The sequence below is a fragment of the Eubalaena glacialis genome, chromosome 11, assembly GCF_028564815.1.
Source record: "Eubalaena glacialis isolate mEubGla1 chromosome 11, mEubGla1.1.hap2.+ XY, whole genome shotgun sequence".
In the NCBI taxonomy this organism is placed as follows: domain Eukaryota; kingdom Metazoa; phylum Chordata; class Mammalia; order Artiodactyla; family Balaenidae; genus Eubalaena; species Eubalaena glacialis.
The window spans coordinates 72279017-72298377 of NC_083726.1; the positions used below are offsets into that span (position 1 = coordinate 72279017).

Here is a 19361-nt window from a genome sequence, read left to right on the forward strand (position 1 = left end):
ATGAAAAGAACTGAGGACAGTCTCAGAGACCTCTGGGACAACATTAAACGCACCAACATTCGAATTATAGGGGTCCCAGAAAAAGAAGAGAAAAAGAAAGGGACTGAGAAAATATTTGAAGAGATCATAGTTGAAAACTTCCCTAATATGGGAAAGGAAATAGTTAATGAAGTCCTGGAAGCACAGAGAGTCCCATACAGGATAAATCCAAGGAGAAACACACCAAGGCACATATTAATCAAACTATCCAAAATTAAATATAAAGAAAACATATTAAAAGCAGCAAGGGAAAAACAACAAATAACACACAAGGGCATCCCCATAAGGTTAACAGCTGATCTTTCAGCAGAAACTCTGCAAGCCAGAAGGGAGTGGCAGGATATACTTAAAGTGATGAAGGAGAAAAACCTACAACCAAGATTACTCTACCCAGCAAGGATCTCATTCAGATTTGATGGAGAAATTAAAACCTTTACAGACAAGCAAAAGCTGAGAGAGTTCAGCACCACCAAACCAGCTTTACAACAAATGCTAAAGGAACTTCTCTAGGCAAGAAACACAAGAGAAGGAAAACACCTACAATAACAAACCCAAAACATTTAAGAAAATGGGAATAGGAACATACGTATCGATAATTACCTTAAATGTAAATGGATTAAATGCTCCCACCAAAAGACACAGACTGGCTGAATGGATACAAAAACAAGACCCATATATATGCTGTCTACAAGAGACCCACTTCAGACCTAGAGACACATACAGACTGAAAGTGAGGGGATGGAAAAAGATATTCCATGCAAATGGAAATCAAAAGAAAGCTGGAGTAGCAATTCTCATATCAGACAAAATAGACTTTAAAATAAAGACTATTACAAGAGACAAAGAAGGACACTATATAATGATCAAGGGATCGATCCAAGAGGAAGGTATAACAATTGTAAATATTTATGCACCCAACATAGGAGCACCTCAATACATAAGGCAAATACTAACAGCCATAAAAGGGGAAATCGACAGTAACACAATCATAGTAGGGGACTTTAACACCCCACTTTCACCAATGGACAGATCATCCAAAATGAAAATAAATAAGGAAACACAAGCTTTAAATGATACATTAAACAAGATGGACTTACTTGATATTTATAGGACATTCCACCCAAAAACAACAGAATACACATTTTTCTCAAGTGCTCATGGAACATTCTCCAGGATAGATCATATCTTGGGTCACAAATCAAGCCTTGGTAAATTTAAAAAAATTGAAATCGTATCAAGTATCTTTTCTGACCACAACGCTATGAGACTAGATATCAATTACAGGAAAAGATCTGTAAAAAATACAAACACATGGAGGCTACACAATACACTACTTAATAACGAAGTGATCACTGAAGAAATCAAAGGGGAAATCAAAAAATACCTAGAAACAAATGACAATGGAGACACGACGATCCAAAACCTATGGGATGCAGCAAAAGCAGTTCTAAGAGGGAAGTTTATAGCAATACAAGCCTACATCAAGAAACAGGAAACATCTCGAATAAACAACCTAACCTTGCACCTAAAGCAATTAGAGAAAGAAGAACAAAAAAACCCCAAAGCTAGCAGAAGGAAAGAAATCATAAAGATCAGATCAGAAATAAATGAAAAAGAAATGAAGGAAACAATAGCAAAAATCAATGAAACTAAAAGCTGGTTCTTTGAGAAGATAAACAAAATTGATAAACCATTAGCCAGACTCATCAAGAGAAAAAGGGAGAAGACTCAAATTAATAGAAATGAAAAAGGAGAAGTAACCACTGACACTGCAGAAATACAAACGATCATGAGAGATTACTACAAGCAACTCTATGCCAATAAAATGGACAACCTGGAAGAAATGGACAGATTCTTAGAAATGCACAACCTGCCAAGACTGAACCAGGAAGAAATAGAAAATATGAACAGACCAATCACAAGCACTGAAATTGAAACTGTGATTAAAAATCTTCCAGATGGCTTCACAGGCGAATTCTATCAAACATTTAGAGAAGAGCTAACACCTATCCTTCTCAAACTCTTCCAAAATATTGCAGAGGGAGGAACACTCCCCAACTCATTCTACGAGGCCACCATCACCCTGATACCAAAACCAGACAAAGATGTCACAAAGAAAGAAAACTACAGGCCAATATCACTGATGAACATAGATGCAAAAATCCTCAACAAAATACTAGCAAACAGAATCCAACAGCACATTAAAAGGATTATACACCATGATCAAGTGGGGTTTATTCCAGGAATGCAAGGATTCTTCAATATATGCAAATCAATCAACGTGATACATCATATTAACAAATTGAAGGAGAAAAACCATATGATCATCTTAATAGATGCAGAGAAAGCTTTTGACAAAATTCAACACCCATTTATGATAAAAGTCCTGCAGAAAGTAGGCATAGAGGGAACTTTCCTCAACATAATAAAGGCCGTATATGACAAACCCACAGCCAACATTGTCCTCAATGGTGAAAAACTGAAACCATTTCCACTAAGATCAGGAACAAGACAAGGTTGCCCACTCTCACCACTATTATTCAACATAGTTTTGGAAGTGTTAGCCACAGCAATCAGAGAAGAAAAAGAAATAAAAGGAATCCAAATCGGAAAAGAAGAAGTAAAGCTGTCACTGTTTGCAGATGACATGATACTATACATAGAGAATCCTAAAGATGCTACCAGAAAACTCCTAGAGCTAATCAATGAATTTGGTAAAGTAGCAGGATACAAAATTAATGCACAGAAATCTCTTGCATTCCTGTATACTAATGATGAAAAATCTGAAAGTGAAATTAAGAAAACACTCCCGTTTACCATTGCAACAAAAAGAATAAAATATCTAGGAATAAACCTACCTAAGGAGACAAAAGACCTGTATGCAGAAAATTATAGGACACTGATGAAAGAAATTAAAGATGATACAAATAGATGGAGAGATATACCATGTTCTTGGATTGGAAGAATCAACATTGTGAAAATGACTCTGCTACCCAAAGCAATCTACAGATTCAATGCAATCCCTATCAAACTACCACTGGCATTTTTCACAGAACTAGAACAAAAAATTTCACAATTTGTATGGAAACACAAAAGACCCCGAATAGCCAAAGCAATCTTGAGAACGAAAAATGGAGCTGGAGGAATCAGGCTCCCTGACTTCAGACTATATTACAAAACTACAGTAATCAAGACAGTTTGGTACTGGCACAAAAACAGAAATATAGATCAATGGAACAGGATAGAAAGCCCAGAGATAAGCCCATGCACATATGGTCACCTTATCTTTGATAAAGGAGGCAAGCATATACAGTGGAGAAAAGACAGCCTCTTCAATAAGTGGTGCTGGGAAAATTGGACAGGTACATGTAAAAGTATGAAATTAGAACACTCCCTGACACCATACACAAAAATAAACTCAAAATGGATTAAAGACCTAAGTGTAAGGCCAGACACTATCAAACTCTCAGAGGAAAACATCGGCAGAACACTCTATGACATAAATCACAGCAAGATCCTTTTTGACCCAGGTCCTAGAGAAATGGAAATAAAAACACAAATAAACAAATGGGACCTAATGAAACTTAAAAGCTTTTGCACAGCAAAGGAAACCATAAACAAGACCAAAAGACAACCCTCAGAATGGGAGAAAATATTTGCAAATGAAGCAACTGACAAAGGATTAATCTCCAAGATTTACAAGCAGCTCATACAGCTCAATAACAAAAAAACAAACAACCCAATCCAAAAATGGGCAGAAGACCTAAATAGACATTTCTCCAAAGAAGATATACAGATTGCCAACAGACACATGAAAGAATGCTCAACATCATTAATCATTAGAGAAATGCAAATCAAAACTACAATGAGGTATCATCTCACACCGGTCAGAATGGCCATCATCAAAAATTCTAGAAACAATAAATGCTGGAGAGGGTGTGGAGAAAAGGGAACACTCTTGCACTGTTGGTGGGAATGTAAATTGATACAGCCACTATGGAGAACAGTATGGCGGTTCCTTAAAAAACTAAAAATAGAACTACCATACGACACAGCAATCCCACTACTGGGCATATACCCTGAGAAAACCGTAATTGAGAAAGAGTCATGTACCAAAATATTCATTGCAGCTCTGTTTACAATAGCCAGGACATGGAAGCAACCTAGGTGTCCATCATCGGATGAATGGATAAAGAAGATGTGGCACATATATACAATGGAATATTACTCAGCCATAAAAAGAAATGAAATGGAGGTGTTTGTAATGAGGTGGATGGAGTTAGAGTCTGTCATACAGAGTGAAGTAAGTCAGAAAGAGAAAAAGAAATACAGTATGCTAACACATATATATGGAATCTAAGGAAAAAAAAAAAAAGGTCATGAAGAACCTAGTGGCAAGATGGGAATAAAGACACAGACCTACTAGAGAATGGACTTGAGGACATGGGGAGGGGGAGGGGTGAGATGTGACAGGGTGAGAGAGTGGCATGGACATATATACACTACCAAATGTAAAATAGATAGCTAGTGGGAAGCAGCCGCATAGCACAGGGAGATCAGCTCGGTGCTTTGTGACCACCTAGAGGGGTGGGATAGGGAGGGTGGGAGGGAGGGAGATGCAAGAGGGAAGAGATATGGGAACATATGTATATGTATAACTGATTCACTTTGTTATAAAGCAGAAGCTAACACACCATTTTAAAGCAATCATACTTCAATAAAGATGTTAAAAAAAAAAAAAAAAAGGTTTAACCAAAGCATGAGCAGCTGTTGTCAAAAATCAAAGGACAATTTTTTAAACACAGTTATTGGTCTTAATCAAATCCTTATTCAGACATGGCCAATATCAGTCTGTCATGACATATGAAGAAAAATAAACATTGTAAATATTAAAAAAAAAAAAAAAAAACAGTTCCAGAGTAGGAAAACCAGAGCCAGCTCAAATATGTTACAACCTTCTGCTGATTATATACCTCTCTCCTTGTTGTTTTAATCTAAAAGATAAATAATTTTTATTATCTGTAAACTTGTAGTTGTCTGAAGTGCACAGGGAACCCTGAACAGAAGAAATCCCTGTGTTTGGCCTGGCTACCACATAGGAGTATCAGTGGGTCCAGGGAGGATGGGCTGCCTAAAAGTTCCACTAAGTTTTTAGGGCTTTCAACCCTCACTGGCATTCAGCTGCTGGTAAAAAGAAATGTTTATATACAGTTTACTGTGTACTAACCATAGTACTTTATGTATATCAACCCACCATAATTCTACGAGGCAAGTATTAGTATCATTCCCATTTTATAGATGAGGAAACTGAGGTATAAAAAGGTTAAATAACTAGTCCAATGTTAACCAGGCAGTAGTAAATTGTAGAGCTGCGATTAGCAACGGTTAGTCTGGCTCTAGCCATTCTGTTGTTACCTCAGAAAAATAGCCTCCTTTCTAAGGGCTTTACATATATTGACTTGTTTAACCTGCATAATAATCCTATAAATACCTAATATTATTACCTCCATTTCATCGAGGTGAAAGCTGAGGGACAGGTTAGGTAATTTGCCCAAGGTAACACAGCTAGTAAGTTTCAGAGCCAGAATTTGAATTCAAGCAAACTGCCTACGGATAATGCCCTTAACCACTGGTTAAGCAAACAGTTTTGTTTTGCTTCTTGTCAAAATTTATTCACATTAAAATTAAAAATATATTTAATCTGAGAAATGTGAAGCAATAAATAACATGTAAAATATGTTACTTAAGTATATTACTGATATACTTTTGTTTTGAGAATATACTAATGAAATGTACTGTTTAAATGGCAATGTGTTTGCTGCAAGAAATCCTTGTAGGAATTGCTGGAGTTTTATTTATATTACTGCAAAAACTGATGCTAGTTCAATCACTTTCATATGAAGATATATGACAACAGATTGAAGTTTCTCCTTAAACATCTGTCTCCAAGATTATGTCTCAGGGAAATATTACTTTCACTAGTGAGAAATTTGACATTGCAGTTGTGTTTGTGCTATTGGCAGAAAGATTTGGGGCGCTTAATAAAATTTTCAGATGTTACAGTAGACTTTTCTGGGTCAAACATGTTAATATAAAAATGTTTAAAATATATTTGACTTTACTAGGGGTTCTAAGTGTAGCTATAGTATTTATATTTTGTATTGGAAGTCTATCAAATTACTTAACATATGATTGAGGATGAAATCTTTACAACTGTGGAGTCTATTAACATGCTCCTTTTTATAATAAATACAACACCATTAACTTACTTGGTTATAGGATATGCACATGGAGTTGCTTTCCTTGCACTCCTCTCATATTAAAGATGCAGATGTGTGAGGGCACCCAACAGAGTTAGTGATGCAGTATGACTGCAGTTAACAAAGACTATTTCAGTTTTGAACCCTCTGACTGCTAGGAATATCAAACTTATGACCGTCTCAACAGCTAATCCCACCATACTACATTAAATATTCTCATAGACTGTGAATTTTGCCATTGAATTTCTGTAAGATCTATGAGGATAAATATAAAAAACTTATCCCAGGGGCATGTGTTAAAAACTTAAAATGGAGCTAATAAGAACTAATAGAAATGAAACAGAATTAATAAGAAAATACAGAGATAAAAGTGGAGTTGGGAAAGAATAGGAAACCTAAGGAGAAGAAAGTGTGTCAAATAGAAAACTAAAATAAAAGAGAAAAACTTGGAAAAGAACAATTGAAAAGGCAGTATCTGTAAAACAAAAGAAGGAAAACATAAGGAAAAATGAACATAAAATAATGAGAATAGAAACCAAAACAAAATACTGAAGACCAGCAGATTAAAGAACACATTTTTAAAAACTTTTTATTTTATATTGGAGCATAGCCGATTAACAATGTTGTGATAGTTTCAGGTGCACGGCAAAGTGACTCGGCCATACATATACATGTATCCAATTCTCCCCCAAACTCCCCTCCCATCCAGGCTGCCACATAACATTGAGCAGAGTTCCCTGTGCTGTACAGTAGGTTCTTGTTGGTTATCCATTTTAAATATAGCAATCTGTACATGTCGATTCTAGACTCCCTAACTATCCCTTCCCCCCATCCTTCCCTTCGGTAACCGTAAGTTCAAAGAAAACATTTTTAACAAAAAGATTTTTTTTTTTTTTTGGCTGCGCTGTGCAGCTTGCAGGATCTTGGTTCCCTGGCCAGGGATCTAACCCATGCCCCCTGCAATGGAAGTGCGGAGTCCTAACCACTGGACTGCCAGAGAAGTCCCCAAGAAAAATTTTTAACAAGAAAAAAAATCTATAAGAATGGTGATATTTAATACTCAAATAGCTGTACATATAAAATATTCACTCTTATGTAGTAAGCAGATATCCTTTGCACCAAAGGGAAATCACAGTGCAGACCACTAGGGCTTTGGAGAAAATCCATGTTCCCTTTTTAGATAATTATTCTCCTTTTTAGGAAGAGCTCCAGTCTTGCTATTTAGCCCTGGGTAGAGACTGCATGCCTAGCCATGGGACATCAAGTGACCATAATAACTGAGCTTCCTTTTATGAAATGAGTGCTATTTGGACCACCAAATGATAAGGCTGAGTGTGCTTGGCAGCAGTCTATCATCAAGTGGAAATTGTATATAAGATATTGGATTTGAGCAAAGATGGAAGACACAAGTAATTGCATGAAGAGTCCTTCAACAGTGACTCTTCTTCTCCTTCAATCTATATTTACAGCCTTATGGGAGTTTCTTATAACTGGTTTATTGAGGAAGAAGGTGAAAAACCCAGGACTGGTTTACAAATGGTTCTTCATGATATACTGGCATCAAGCTGGATGGTTGTATCATTACAGTTCCAATGGAGAGGTGGCCCTGGAGGGCAGTAGTGGAGGGAAATTCTCTTAACGAGCATAATCGAGAGCAACACATTGGACTGTCCACCTTGTCTGGACTGAAACATGATCAGAAGTATGGATCTTCAGGGATTTGTGAGCACTTGCTAACATTTGGATTGGACTGTCAGGGACTTGGAGAGGACAAGGTTGGAAAATTGATACAAGAAGGTCTGGGGAAGAGGTATATGGATAGACCTCTCAGAACAGGCACAGGGTATATGAAGATATTTATGTTCCATGCAAATACTTACCAAAGGGCATCACTTGAAAAGGAGGCTTTCAATAATCAGGTGGACAAAATGATGCTCTCGTGATGTCTGTAAGCCACTGTCCCCAGCCACCCTAGTGCTTTCTCAATGGACCCATGCGCAAAGTGGCCATGTGGCTGAAATTGAGGCTCTGCATGGGCTCAGCAATATTATCTGCTCACCAAGGCTGACCTTGTAGCCTTGTTACATTGTCACTGCTGAGTGCCTAACTAATCAACAGCACAGACCAACACTGGGTCTTCTATTTGACACCCTTCATTGGAAGGACAAACCAGCTACCTGCTGATTGGTTAATTATATTGGACTACTTCCCTCATGCAAGAGGACAGAGATCTTTTCACTGGAATATATATATATATATGATATAGATTTGCCCTCCCTGCCTATAATGCTTCCGCTGGCACCACCATCCATGGACTCACAAAATGCCTTATTCATTTTCATTCTATTCTGTACAACACTGCTTCTGATTAAGGGCCTGGCCGGATAGAACTGTGGAGTGGATTACTCAAGATTCAGTCAGTTTAAAGACAACATCCAGAAAGAATGTGGTTTCACATCTTACATAATCCACATCTTACATCTTAAAATGCAATATATGCTTTGAATCAGAGCCCAGTGTGTGGTGCTGTCTCTCCCATAGCCAGACTAAACACGGGAATAAAAAGATGAAAGTGGGAGTGGCTCTTCTCACTATTATACGTAAAAACCTGATTGCAAAATTTTTGCTTTCCATCCTCCTAACATCAAACTACTGATCTGGAGATCTTGATTCCTGGGTTAAGAATGCTTCCAAAAGGGGCCACAACATGGTTCTTCTACTGGATTGGAAGATGAAACTGCCAGTTGGGCATTTAGTGCTCCTCATGCTACTGAGCCAGCAGACCAGCTTTTTTTGGATGGAGAGATTGATCCTGATTACAAAGGGAAAATTGGGTATCTGGTACACTGTGAGGGTAGGAAGTACATGTCTTCAACCCAGAATATTCCTGAGAGCACCTCTTAGTAGTTCAATGTCCAAAGGAAAAGTTAATGCAAATTTCAGCAACCAAATCAAGGCAGGACCACGGAGCATTTAGGAATGAAATTTTGGGTCACCTTTTCAATCTGAATTCATCCTCAAATTCTTACAGATCCACAATCCTTTGTCCATAATTCTGTAATCTAAAAGCACTGAAAATTGAAAGCATTTTCACATTTTGCCTGATCTGTAATAATTTAGCAGTAAAACCTGAGTAGAACTGATGTGAAGTAACTTATAGACTTTATTTTTCCACTTAGTGTGAATATTTATATGTTTTGCAGAAACATTAATGCATTTGATTATACGTCACTGTTTCAGAACCCACGTGGAGTGTTAGGTAATTACACAGTTTTGGACCATACTGCCTTTTGAAAAATCCCAAATGTGTTACTTATGAAACATATCCAGCCTTTAATGGTTTCAGATGAGGACTGTGAATCTGTATCAGTAGTGTTACAAGAATGTGCTGGATATGTTAATTTAAAAAAATCTTTGCTGAACTTTTTCACTGGTGTAATGGGGTGATTTCTGTCCCCCCACCCAATTCATGTTGAAGTACTAACCCCTAGTACCCCAGAATGTGACTGTATTTGGAGACAGCGTCTTCAAAGAGGTAATTAAGATAAAATGAGGTCCTTAGGTTAGGCCCTACTCCAATATGACTGGTGTCCTTATAAGAAAATGAGGTTAGGACACACATACAGAAAGACCAGATGAAGAAACAGAGAGAAGGCGGCCATCTGCAAGCCAAGAAGAGAGCCCTCAGAAGAAACCAACCCTGCTGACACCTTGATCTTGGACTTCCAGCTTCCAGAATTGTGAGAAAATAAATTGCTGTTGCTTAAGCCACCCAGTCTGTGGTATTCTGTTTTGGCATCCCAGAAGCTAATAAAACTGGTAACATATAATTTTTATGACCAACAAAAATCAATAAAGGTATCTCCATTTTGTAAAAACAAAGCAAAACACCAAGTGACTAAACAAAAACCAATCAACCTTTTAAAATGTGATTGGTTTTACAATTGTAGCTTGCTATTGTTACACTTCATTTTGAGTTCTTTCAGGGAAGGTTTGTAGCTTATTTCTGCCTCATTTATACCATTTTTTCCCTCAAATTCCAGTTGATAAACAAGATGGTACTTCTCATTTCAGGTAATAGCTCCTGTTGCCTAATAACTATATACAAAACTTTAATACATAGTTTTTATTGCTGTTGTTATGCTTGCCTTGTTGATATAAACTCAGGACTAATCAGAACAGCCTGGGGTCTCTGGGATCCAAGGTCAGTTTCTTGATATAAGACAGGTGCACTCAATCTTTTTTATCCACCTCCACAGAGAACAGAATCCTGTGTGCAGGAGCCCATGCACCGTTTCAGTAACTTCTCCAGTCTCTACCATTCTCGGAAGCATAACAGAATGGAAATTAATATTATTATATTGATGGCCCACGGATTTTTTTTTTTTTTTTTTTTTGGCTGTGCCATGTGGCTTGAGGAATCTTAGTTCCCCAACAAGGGATCGAACCTTGGCACACTGCAGTGGAAGCGTGGAGTCCTAACCACTGGACCACTAAGGAATCCAGGGATAATTTTAATTTTTAAAAGGTATAGCATTAGAAAACTTAAAGAACTTATTGTTAAATGGTTAAAAACTATTGTTAAACTGTACCATTTTACAAGTGACCCTAGTGAATTGCATGTCTAAAGTATTAAACTCTGGTGATGTACTAAAAGGATACATGAATGGGTAAGAACCTGCACCATCTAGTGACAAGGATCTTTCTCTTCTCCACCAGCCACTCTTCCAGACAGGTAAGAAACACTTTAGGAAAAAGGTGTGATTTTTGTGGTGAAGTAGAAGTAGCTCCTGTATCTCTGTCTCCATGGAAGCCTCGTACAGGAAAAGGTTTTTCTAAGATAAGCACCAATAAATGGGAGGCAGCGGGTACAGTGCAAGGGCATATGCCTTGGTACTTCGCAGAAAATGGGTTTCTCGTTCTTCTACAGGGACTACGTTGCAGAGTTGTAAAGTACAGTTTGGAGAGTTGTAAATTTCAGCAGTGATTGATGATCCACTGCCCAGAATGTGCTTAACAGGCTGTAAATCCCGGTATGAAAAAAATACCTCACTGTAGAATTGTGACACAGGTAAATGTATTCATTCTGAGAATATTTACTGACTGCCTACTATGTGTCAGACTATTCTAGGGGCTGGAGATGCAGTGATGAAGACAATGAATAAAAGTTCCTGCCCTTCTTGAATTTATGATTCAGAGGTGGAGCTTACTTTATAATGGTGGATGTTATATTCTAGCGAAATGGTGATTTGCACGTTGGGGATTTTTAGAGTGCTCCATTTGCTTTTCTTTTGATTTAAAAATACTTTGTTGCCATCACTTTTGCAAGTAGGCCAATTTTTGTTAATCTCCTTGATAATCCATCCAGTTGAGGAATTTAAAAACGTCACAGTACCTTAGACTTGGACCTGAACTGAGATAATAGTTTTGTTTTTGTTTTTGTTTTTTTAAGGCGGGGTGGCGGAGGGGGGGAGCCTTTTTAAAAATTTATTTATTTATTTATTTATTTTTGGCTGTGTTGGGTCTTCGTTTCTGTGCGTGGGCTTTCTCTAGTTGCGGCAAGCGGGGGCCACTCTTCATCGCGGTGCGCGGGCCCCTCACTGTCGCGGCCTCTCTTGTTGCGGAGCACAGGCTCCAGACGCGCAGGCTCAGTAGTTGTGGCTCACGTGCCCAGTTGCTCCGCGGCATGTGGGATCTTCCCAGATCAGGACTCGAACCCGTGTCCCCTGCATTGGCAGGCAGATTCTCAACCACTGCGCCACCAGGGAAGCCCCAAGATAATAGTTTTAACTCCTTTATTTTACAGATGGGAAAAAGGAAGTGACTTACCTAAATTTACCATTACATTACTGAGAGATTGAAGACTAGGCCTTAGATCTCTGTATGCTTTCCTCAATCATATTCCTCATGGTTTCTGGGTTTCTGAATTGAGGTCTGAGTCTTAAGAAGCGATGCTTGCAAAAAACACAGATGGTGCGATGAGTTCCGAAACGGCTGTAGATTGCAAACCTGATTTGGTTAATCAGAAAGCAGGGCTTGAAAATAGAAACAGACTCACAGATATAAAAAACAAACTTGTTACCAAAGGCGAGAGGGAAGCAGGGAGAGACAAATTAGGGGTATGGGATTAATAGATACAAACTACTATGTATAAAGTAGATAAGCAACAAAGATATATTGTACAGCACAGGGAATTATAACCATTATCTTGTTATATTTATAATGGAGTATAATCTGTAAAAATACTGAATCACTATGCTGTAACCTGAAACTAATACTGTAAATCAACTATATTTCAATTAAAAAAAAAAAAGAAAGAAAGCATGACTTGGTGAAAGACTGACAGGGTATCTGAGCTCTAATCCTGGCCAGTTCATTAAATAAAACATTTAACCTGGTCCCTAAATTCCTTGTCTTTCAAATGTAGGGATAGGCTAGTTGATGAGAACATTTGCATAGTACTCTGAGCCCTTTAAAACATGCATTTGTGTAAAGAGATTTACAAAGTTAATTAGGCTAGGGAGTCTCAGAGCCTTAGCAAAGTTCTTGATCAGCGTGGTGACATAATGTTACCAGCATTTATTATTAATCTGGTTGTGAATTACTGAGTAGATTGAGGAGGTGGGGCTGGAGCTTCAGAGACCAGTTGGATGGGTTGCCAGACTCCAGTACAACACGAGGGCGTCCAGTACGCTAAGGTAATGAGACCTGGGAGGAAAGTGTTCTTAACAACGTTCAGGGCACATGCAGTCTCGTTATTTACAAAGAAGAAAAACGGTTTTATGAGTGTTTTTTGTTGTTTGTTTTTAAAGCAGCTACTGTAGAGGCCTGGGAGGCGAGAAGAGCGCATTTGGAATTAAACCAGGGTTAGATTCCTGGCTTTATCCTTTTCTAATTAGGTAATATAGAGGAAGTCACCTAACCTCTCGAGCCTCGGTTTCGTTTCCTCCAAATTAAGGGCGACAGTCCCTACTTGGTAGAGCATTCGTGTGCACAAAACCAAGTGGCTTAAGGCACCTAGCAATGGCGCTCACTGGTGGCTGCCGCCTGCCCCCGGGTATCCTTCGGGCTGGGGCTGAGACGCCAAGGACCGCCCAGGCCCGGAAAGCGGTTCTACCTGGAGACCGCAGTCGCGCACTCTGCTCCGGAGCCGGGCTGACCTCTGAACGCCGGCCCCCGCCTTGGACCAGGCTTCGCGCAGGATGACAGAGCATCTCTCGCTGGAGGGGCTCCCAGGATGCCGACAGGAAGCGGGCGGCACCGGGCGGAGAGGCGGTGACCGCGCCTGAGGCTGCTGCGGCCACCCCCACGCCGCCGCCCGCGAACTCGCCGCGAGTGCTGGGCCGCGCTGGCCTCGTTTGAAGTCTCCGGCGCGGCCGCTGGTTGGCGGGCGCGGGTCACGTGGCCCAGGCAGGAGTTTCCCCGACAGCTGGAGGCTGCGTGGGATCCGGCGGCGGCTCCGGAGCTCGGCGGTGCGGCCTTCCCCGCCCCCTCCCTCCTCCCCCGCCCGCTTCCGCCCGGCTTATTATCCTCCTTATTGACAAACAGAGCGGCCGCGGCGGCGACTCTCGGCGTGCGTTTGTAGCCAAGCCATGGGAGACAAGAAGAGCCCCACCAGGTAACAGCGCCCGGGCCCCCGGGCCCGGACTGTGCAGGCGGCGGGGCCCTTACGCCGGGTTTCGGGCGGCCGCCTCGCTCGCCGCCCGGGCAGCAGGGCGAAAACGGGGGCGGTGCCGCCGCTGCGCGAGCGCTGCCGCGTGAGGGGCCGGCGCCGGCCGCCCCACAATGGAGTCGCGATGGCGGCGGCCGGAGCGGCAGCTTGGGGTGTCCGAGCGGCGGTGGCGGCGACGGCGGCGGCGGCTGCTGCTGCTGCTGCGGCCGCGCTCGCGCCCCCGCCTTCCTGACTCCCCTCCCCCTTCGAGCCGGAGCCTGGCGCGCTGGGGGCCTGCAGGGCTGGGGTCGCGGGACTGGGGCGGGGGGCGAGGCGGGGGCGGCCGCCGGGCCCGGGCGCGGCCCGCTGGTGACCCCGCGCCGCGTCGTGTCCGGGTTGTGTCCTGCAGGCCGAAGCGGCAGCCGAAGCCGTCCTCGGATGAGGGTTACTGGGACTGTAGCGTCTGCACCTTCCGGAACAGCGCCGAGGCCTTCAAGTGCATGATGTGCGATGTGCGGAAGGGCACCTCCACCCGGTGAGTCCCGGGCTTGCCCCGCGCGGCGCCCGCCCACCGGCTCGCGGCGCCGAGGACGCCCCTGCGGCCGCCGCCCCCACCCGTGACACTGGCAGACCCGGCGGGCGCAGACGAGCCTGAGGTGGTGGCAGCTATAGGAACTGGGTCAGATTGATCGCGACCCAAACGATGCTTTGCGGTGAGGGGTAATTGAAGAGGCTGGAACGTGTTTTGCTGCCAAGAGAGAATAAATTGTTTAAGGGAGGCATTAGCTACTGCGATTTAATTCGTGTCGCTGGGTGTAATGCCCCCCCCCGCCCCCCACCCCTTCCCCACCACACAGTCCGGATGTAATAACGTTGGCTGCGTTGTTGTGTTAGTGTGCAGGAATCAAAGAAAAACCATGAAATCCTCTTTAGGAGCAAAAGATGTCATTTAATGTCGTTCCTCAAAAAAGTATCTGATTATAGAATCCACAACAGATTAAGCTTCCTTTTTTTTTTTTTATATAGACGTCTGGAAGGGTCAGATCAGGGGTTTGTGTAGTGTTTTTAATCCCAAGTTCTCTAATATTGTATAAATAAATAGTTGGAGGTGAGCCCAGTCACAGGGACACATTTTTCCTGAAAGTATCTGAATATCTTTAGTTTGATTAAATGGCAATCTGTTAGACTATACAAATGGGATAAAATGATCTCTGCTTATTTTCGGTCTATTTTATTTTAAGCTTACAGAATGATAAGAGTCTTTTAAAAAACCACTTAAGAGTATTAAGTGGATAAAGAAAATCATTCAGGAAATTCAAAGTCTGTGGCATTCTTGATCTGCCAGCACTTAGTTACTGTGATTTATGGCCTAATATTTAGATGACATATATTCTTGATTAAAGTCTGTTAGAAACTGGATTATCACGAGTATACTAATGCGATATACTGTTGTTTTTAAAAGGGCTATACAATAGTAACATTAGAGGAATATATTCAGTAGGAGTTAGATTCCTAAAAATGAGATATTCCAGATTTTTAAACACCATTTATGGCATTTTATTAAATTTTTAAATGTGAACACATAAATGGTTGTCAAAAACTTGAAATTTTAATATCTGCTGAGTGAAGCTAGCTGCTTTTGACATACCTGTCTTTTTGTAAACCACAATATGCTTTTCGTATATTCTCATTACATTGGATAAAATATATTAAGTATTTTTATGATGTCTTTTAAAAAGCAAATTTTCAAACAGCTACTAAATTCAAGGGAATATAACAGAACATGCTAAAAAGAAAGAAGTACCATTTGCTAAAATGAATGTGGTAACTATTTTTGGACCCGTGATTTAAGTATTTTGAAAAGCAGAGTATCTTTGTATCTCTAAGTCTATATAAGGTTGGATTTGGTTTAGATTATATTTGTATATCTATGTTAGTACTTTGTACTTTTTTAAACGCTCAATAAGCAATTTTCAGAAAAGGCAGGAACTTTAATGTGGAGACAGTTTTTATAATCTTAATCTCTGGTGCGATATTGTTGCTTTTTGTTGTTCCCTCTCTATTTTCTTGTAGCCATTAGAAAAATACTGAAACTAGAAGAGCCTATATGTTTATTTGCAGGGACAGCAAGGAAGGGGGGAAGCTGGTGTCCTACTCCACAGCCAGTCTTGGGGTTAGAGGAACCCTGAGAAATAGAGTAGGTGGTGGCAGCTCAGAAGAGAAGAAACAGGCCGAATACCTGGCACCTGGAAGAAGAAGGAATATAGTGCACAGGGGAGTTGGCCCAGGACAGAGAAGTGGGCCTAGTTTAAAAGAGGCTTGAGGCCCACATGGGGGCCCCTGACATTTCTTACCAGTACATCTGAGCTCTTATAGATCCAATTTTTAGTGGTGGAAACATTACTTGAGAAGGACTCAGAGAAGCATTGTCATTTGGATTGAAACTGAAGAGGCTCTGGGCAACTCACCAGAAGTCTAAGGGACACTCTGTTCCTAAAAGTAAGTGTTCTACACTACGACCCTCTCAGCTTCTTCCTTCCTCTCTCTGAATTTGTCTCTTCTCTTTTGATTTTGGCCCTAAGTTAAACCTAAGAGCTCTAATTTCTCTGTTACCTGTTATTTTTCTCCCACTGTTTCTGAAATTCAGAGTGGAATCCATGTTTGGGTAGAACAATGGAACAGGGCACTGTTAATAGGGCAGATATTGATTGCACCACAAAATATTTGTCTCTCTGGTAATGTTAGAAAAACAGGATTAAAGGGCTACATAACACTCGAGAAGCAAAAGTTTCAGTAGTTGGAAGACATAATTCTCTACGACGGACATGTTAATTAGCAGTTAGGGTAATTTCAAGAATAAGGTTGGCAACTACTAAAGCAGGGACTGGATAGCTGCAGAGCAGAGGGGTGCAGTTTGCTAATTACTTGTTTGTGTGACTGACAAACAGGACTCGAATCCCTCGGGTCAGACTCACCTTTGAACTGATTTTGTCTTAGTCACCAAATGTGAGGCCAAGTCTAAGCCAATCCCAGAAGTTTGAAAAATCTTTTCTTTTTAAACCTCCAGAGAAGATGGAGTCCATGACCTCCCTTTAAAGTCTTTCTGACAGTCTTTTTTGTTTAAAGGATATCTAATTCAAATCCTTTGTATTGCAACAGATGACCTTTTCCTTTGGCAATGTCCCTGGTAGGTCATGTTCTTCTGCAGAATAACTGTATGGAATGAAATGAGGTTATATTCATAGCAGTATTTCAAAATGAAATGTGATTTGAAGTAGCTTCAATTCCTAAATTGATAAATTATATTCTTTAAGTATATGCCATTTCTCAGATTGAATTTTAATTTTGTACTTGCTGGCCTTAATTAGTTTAAATTTGACTAATCTTTTTTAAAATCTAGAATCTAAATAACTAGATAGTTCAAAACTGGAAGTTTTCTACATTGTGCTTTTGTGAAAGAATCAATGATAAATGTCAAACTGACAGGAAAAATATGAAAAAGTTACGGTGACAGTTATTTTCAAAGGTACTACACAATTTCCTTCATCTTTATATTTCAAATTCTTTTAACGCAATAAGTGTCTCAAATACAAACCTAAGAAACTTTAAGAAATCAAGAACCATTCTGAATCATCAGAGAAAAAGAAATATTTAGTATAGTGTGTGTGAGGGTAGTACAGTCAGCGTATTGAGTTAGACTCGTATCTTATCGCCACTTCACATAGGAATAGAAATTAATGCTTAATTCAGATCGCAGATATTTAAAAATGAAAATGTTAGAGCTACTTGTTTTGGTTTTGAACTGTGATCTAAATGAGAACCTATAAAACACCTAGTCCAGAGAAGGCTTTCAAATGTAATTTCAAGCGTAACAGGTAATGTTATATTTTCTCAGGATAAATTGTAGTAGTCCCTTTAGGTTTCTCAGAGATGTTATGTTAGAGAATGATGAGAAAGATTTCACATATTAGCAAGAGTACTAGGTGTTATACTAGGAGTCTGGCAGTGAGTTCTTATCTCATTTCAACCACTTCAACATTCAGCAGTTTTTATTGAACGTCTTATTTTGTACGAGGGCTGAGCTAGGTACTAGACATACAGTGGTGAGCAAAATAGATGTTTGTTTCTTCTGTAAAATTTTATGATTTGCTGTGAATTCAGAAACACTTTGAATTGTAACCAGTTCTGTACATGAGGTAGTATTAGCAAATCTTTATGTGTGAGCTGAAGAGGTGAAATTTTCTTGTTTAAAAAAAATAGTGTTTATAATTGAACAAGTATTATGGTTAGGATCTGACTGTTGTTAAAAAGAATGAGTTATTTCAGCTTCTATAAAATGGAAGTCAACAATATAAAGTTCACACTTTGAAGAAACTTAAACCAGTTATCATCTGATAAAACTCTTTTTCAGTGTCATTGTTGTCTTGTCATACTTGCTTTCTGTCTTCTAATTTGAGGCTTGGCACAGATTCTCCTAGACCCTTGGTGTGGGAATGTGAGAAAAGAATTGCGGACCATCTCAGTCAGTCTGTTTTTCAGAATGCAGAGTTCTGAGCCTCCCTTACCTGAGGAGCCTTTCCAGCTACCACACAGGTGTTGTTCAGAGACTCCTTATTCTAGGAGGTTGGTTGGTTTGTTTTTCTCTCTACATCTTGGGTTAGAGTAGTCACACGGGTTCATTGTTTAAGAGAGATTTTGAAAGTGATTAGTGTTTGGATAGTAGTGGTTTTCACAGTGTGATCTGATGAACCCTGAGGGTCCCTGAGGACCTTTTAGGGAGTTCATAATCATACTAAGATGTTAATTTGCCTTTTTCACTGTTGACACTTGAGGAGGTGGTGCAGAGGTAATGGTGAGGGAAACTGCTGGCTCTTTAGCATAAATCAAAGCAGTGGCACCACATTGCTGTATTCATCGTAATCTTCACCACCATGCACATGCAGTAAAAATAATGCTAGTTTCACTTAAGAATATTGTTCATGAAGCAGTAAAAATGACTAATTTTAGCAAGTCTTGTGTCTTTTTTAATGTTCTGTCTGATGAACTGGGAAGTACAAGTAAAGCACTCCTGCTACATCCCAAACTAGCGTGGTTGAGTCGCGGGAGAGCAGTTGTAGTTGTTTGTAGTTGTTTGAGTTTTGAGCAGAACTAGCTTCTTTCATAGAACATTATTTTTATTTGAGAGAATGCCTGGCAAACTGTGGTTATTCAGACTCGGATATTTAGCAGTTTTCTCAAAAATGAACACAGTAAGTTTGTCACTTCGGGGAAAACAATTGATAATATTTGTTGCCAATGATAAAAATTGAGCTTTCAAGTGAAAATTAGAATTTTTGAAAACTTGTAACCACTACAGTGAGCTTAAGAGCTTCCTAGTAGTTTAAAGATGAGATCAGATGGTTATATCAATG

The 19361-nt window shown here is 40.1% G+C and overlaps 2 protein-coding genes across 4 annotated transcripts in view; one reads left to right on the forward strand and one right to left on the reverse strand.

Annotated features, from left to right (window-relative positions):
• LOC133101707 (cytochrome c oxidase assembly factor 8-like) overlaps window positions 1-13893 on the reverse strand; it is a 48368-nt gene extending 34475 nt beyond the window's left edge. The window contains 2 exon segments of the mRNA XM_061206670.1: window positions 13273-13678; window positions 13846-13893. Of these exon segments, the coding sequence (XP_061062653.1) occupies window positions 13273-13678; window positions 13846-13893 (454 nt within the window).
• YAF2 (YY1 associated factor 2) overlaps window positions 13754-19361 on the forward strand; it is a 64796-nt gene continuing 59188 nt past the window's right edge. The window contains exons 1-3 of one of the 3 annotated variants that reach the window (XR_009702519.1): window positions 13754-13917; window positions 14360-14485; window positions 16072-16449. Coding sequence is in view for 2 of the 3 variants with exons in the window: in XM_061204987.1 (XP_061060970.1) it covers window positions 13892-13917; window positions 14360-14485 (152 nt within the window). In the remaining variant the exon portion in view is untranslated. The remainder of the gene's footprint in view (window positions 13918-14359; window positions 14486-16071; window positions 16450-19361) is intronic. The other 2 variants (XM_061204987.1, XM_061204988.1) reach the window with 2 other exon arrangements.